Source organism: Corapipo altera, unplaced genomic scaffold (assembly GCF_003945725.1).
Source record: "Corapipo altera isolate COAL_440 unplaced genomic scaffold, ASM394572v1 96, whole genome shotgun sequence".
NCBI classification, from domain to species: domain Eukaryota; kingdom Metazoa; phylum Chordata; class Aves; order Passeriformes; family Pipridae; genus Corapipo; species Corapipo altera.
In genome coordinates, this window is record NW_020884962.1 from 29,544 (window position 1) to 32,274 (window position 2,731).

Sequence of the window (2,731 nt, forward strand, 5' to 3'; positions counted from 1 at the left end):
CCCTGGGAATGGGTTCTACCAGCCCTGGGAATGGGTGCTGTGCCAACCCTGGGAATGGGTTCTACCAGCCCTGGGAATAGGCTCTGCCAGCCTTTGGAATGGCAGCCCTGGGAACAGGTGCTACCAGCCCTGGGAATGGGTCCTGTCAGCCCTGGGAATGGGTTTTATCAGATCTGGGAAGGGATGCTTCCTCTTGTCATGGAATCCTGGAACACAGTAGGTTGGAAGGGACCCCCAAGGATCATCCAGTCCAACTCCTGGCCCTGCACAGGCCCATTCCCATGTGCCTGGGGGGATCATCCAAACCCTCCTGGAGCTCTGGCAGCCTTGGGGCTGTGCCCACTGCCCTGGGGAACCTGGTCAGTGCCCACCACCCTCTGGGGGAAGAACCTTTCCCTGAGATCCCACCTGAACCTCTCCTGACACAGCTCCAGCCATTCCCTGGGTCCTGTCCCTGATCCCCCTAGAGCAGAGCTCAGTGCCTGCCCCTCCTCTGCCCCTCCCAAGGAAGTTGTAACTGCAATGAGCTCTCCCCTCAATCTCCTCTTCCTCTCCCTTGTTCCCTGGGAGCAGAGCCCGACCCTCCCCAGCTCCCTCCTCCTGCCAGGGAGTCCCAGAGAGCCAGAAGGTCCCCCCTGAGCCTCCTTTTCTCCAGGCTGAGCCCCTCCCAGCTCCCTCTTCATCCAACTCCTGGCACTCTCAGCCCACGCGCCAGCTCAGCCCGGCCCTCAGAGGTGCCCCCAGGAGCTCCCTCTCCCGGGGGAGGACTCACCGTTGCACTTCAGCCCGTCCCCGAGCCAGCCCGTGCGACACTTGCACTTGAAGCTGCCGGGCACATTGATGCAGGAGGCGTGCATGTCGCAGTTGTGCGCCCCGATCTCGCACTCGTCGATGTCTGAGGGGAGGAAGGACACCCAGGTCAGCTCTCCCAGGGCAGGAGAGAGCAGCCAGGCATGGTCCCGCTCCTGGGTTTGGGTTCCAATGGATTCCTGGAGCCTGAACCTCAGCATTTTGGAGAACAGGCTGCCTGGAGTCAGACCCCTGAGCTGGAAGATGATGTAAAGGGAAAAGTTTGGCTATCAACTAGAAACAGGTCAGTTCCTGTCTCTGACCTGCCTTCCTGGCCACCTCTGACTGCCCAGGAAGGGGGTCCAGGTATGATCCTGCTCATGGTTTGGATACCAATGGATCCCAGGAGCCTGAACCTCAGCATTCTGGGGAACAGAAGAGCTGAGCTGTGCTCAGCCCTGGAAAATGATGCAAAAAGAAGAGCAGCCCCTGGCTTGGGTATCAATTAGAAATAGGTCAGTTGTTGTCTCTAACCTGCCTTCCTGGCCACCTCTGGCTGCCCAGCAGGAGGTCCAGCTATGATCCTGCTCATGGGTTTGGATACCAATGGTCACAGGAGCCTGAACCTCGGCATTTTGGGGAACAGGCTGCCTGGAGTCGGACCCCGGAACTGAAGGGCTGAGGAAGATGATGCAAAAGGAAGGGTAGGGCCCTGGCTTGGCTTTCAGCTACAAATAGGTCAACTCTTGTCTATAATCTGCCTTTCTGGCTACCTCTGACTGCCCAGGAGGAGGTCCAGCTATGATCTTGTTCCTGGGTTTGGGTTCCAATGGCTCCCAGGAGCCTGAACCTCAGCATTTTGGGGAACAGGCTGCCTGGAGTTGGACCTCTGAACTGAAGCTGGAAGATGATGTAAAAGGAAAAGTTTGGCTTTCAACTAGAAATAGGTCAGTTCCTGTCTCTAACCTGCCTTCCTGGCCATCTCTGACTGCCCAGGAGGAGGTCCAGCTATGATCCTGCTCCTGGGTTTGGATACCAATGGATCCCAGGAGCCTGAACCTCAGCATTTTGGGGAACAGAAGAGCTGAGCTGTGCTCAGCCCTGGAAAATGATGTAAAATGAAAGGTTTGGCTTTCAACTAGAAATAGGTCAGTTCCTGTCTCTACCCTGCCTTCCTGGCCACCTCTGCCTGCCCAGGATTTGCTCCCAGTACAGCCACACCCCTGGGTGCCCACGGCATCCCCCACACAACACCCCAGGCATGGTGCCCTCTCTGTGACAGCCATGGGAGCTGTCTGGGAAGGCTCCAGGTCTGCTGAGTTCCCACCTGTGCACCCTGTGGTTCCCTTCTTGACAAAGTAGCCGAGCTGGCAGTGGCAGATGAAGGAGCCCTTGGTGTTCTCACACTCGCCGTGCAGGCAGATGTTGGGGTTGAGGTCACACTCGTTCACATCTGCAGGAGGAAAAGAACTGTGGAACACCAAAAAGACTCTGGGGCAACCCTCTGTATCCCCTCCTGCACACAGTCCTCACCAATGCAGGTCTTCATGTCCAGGGATGCCATGAAGCCGTCGAAGCAGAGGCACCGGTACTCGCCGGGGATGTTTGTGCACTGCCCACCATCGCAGATGTCAGGATTATCCTCACACTCATCGATGTCTAGAGAGGGGAGACCATTGCCAACGTAAACAGGATTGTGGAAGCCCAGGGGGGAGGCACAGGAGGGGCTTTGCTCCAAATCCTGCAGTTCCAGGAGCCCCTGAGAGGGGCTGGATGGGAAAATCACCCCTGGGGAACGGGCTCAGAAATGAGACTCCCTCGCCCTGAAGCAGCCACAGAGGTGCCTGGGGCAGCACCTCCAAGGGTTAAGGTGGGCACTGAGCTGCACAGGACCTCTTGTCTGGCATGGGCAATAACCTGCACAGGACCTCTTGTCTGGCAT

General features: G+C 57.6%; 1 protein-coding gene across 1 annotated transcript in view; it reads right to left on the reverse strand.

Moving 5' to 3' along the window:
- LOC113957184 (fibrillin-2-like) overlaps window positions 1-2,731 on the reverse strand; it is a 99,959-nt gene that overhangs the window by 26,019 nt on the left and 71,209 nt on the right. The window contains 3 exon segments of the mRNA XM_027664404.1: window positions 773-895; window positions 2,117-2,242; window positions 2,323-2,448. Coding sequence (XP_027520205.1) covers window positions 773-895; window positions 2,117-2,242; window positions 2,323-2,448 — 375 coding nt within the window.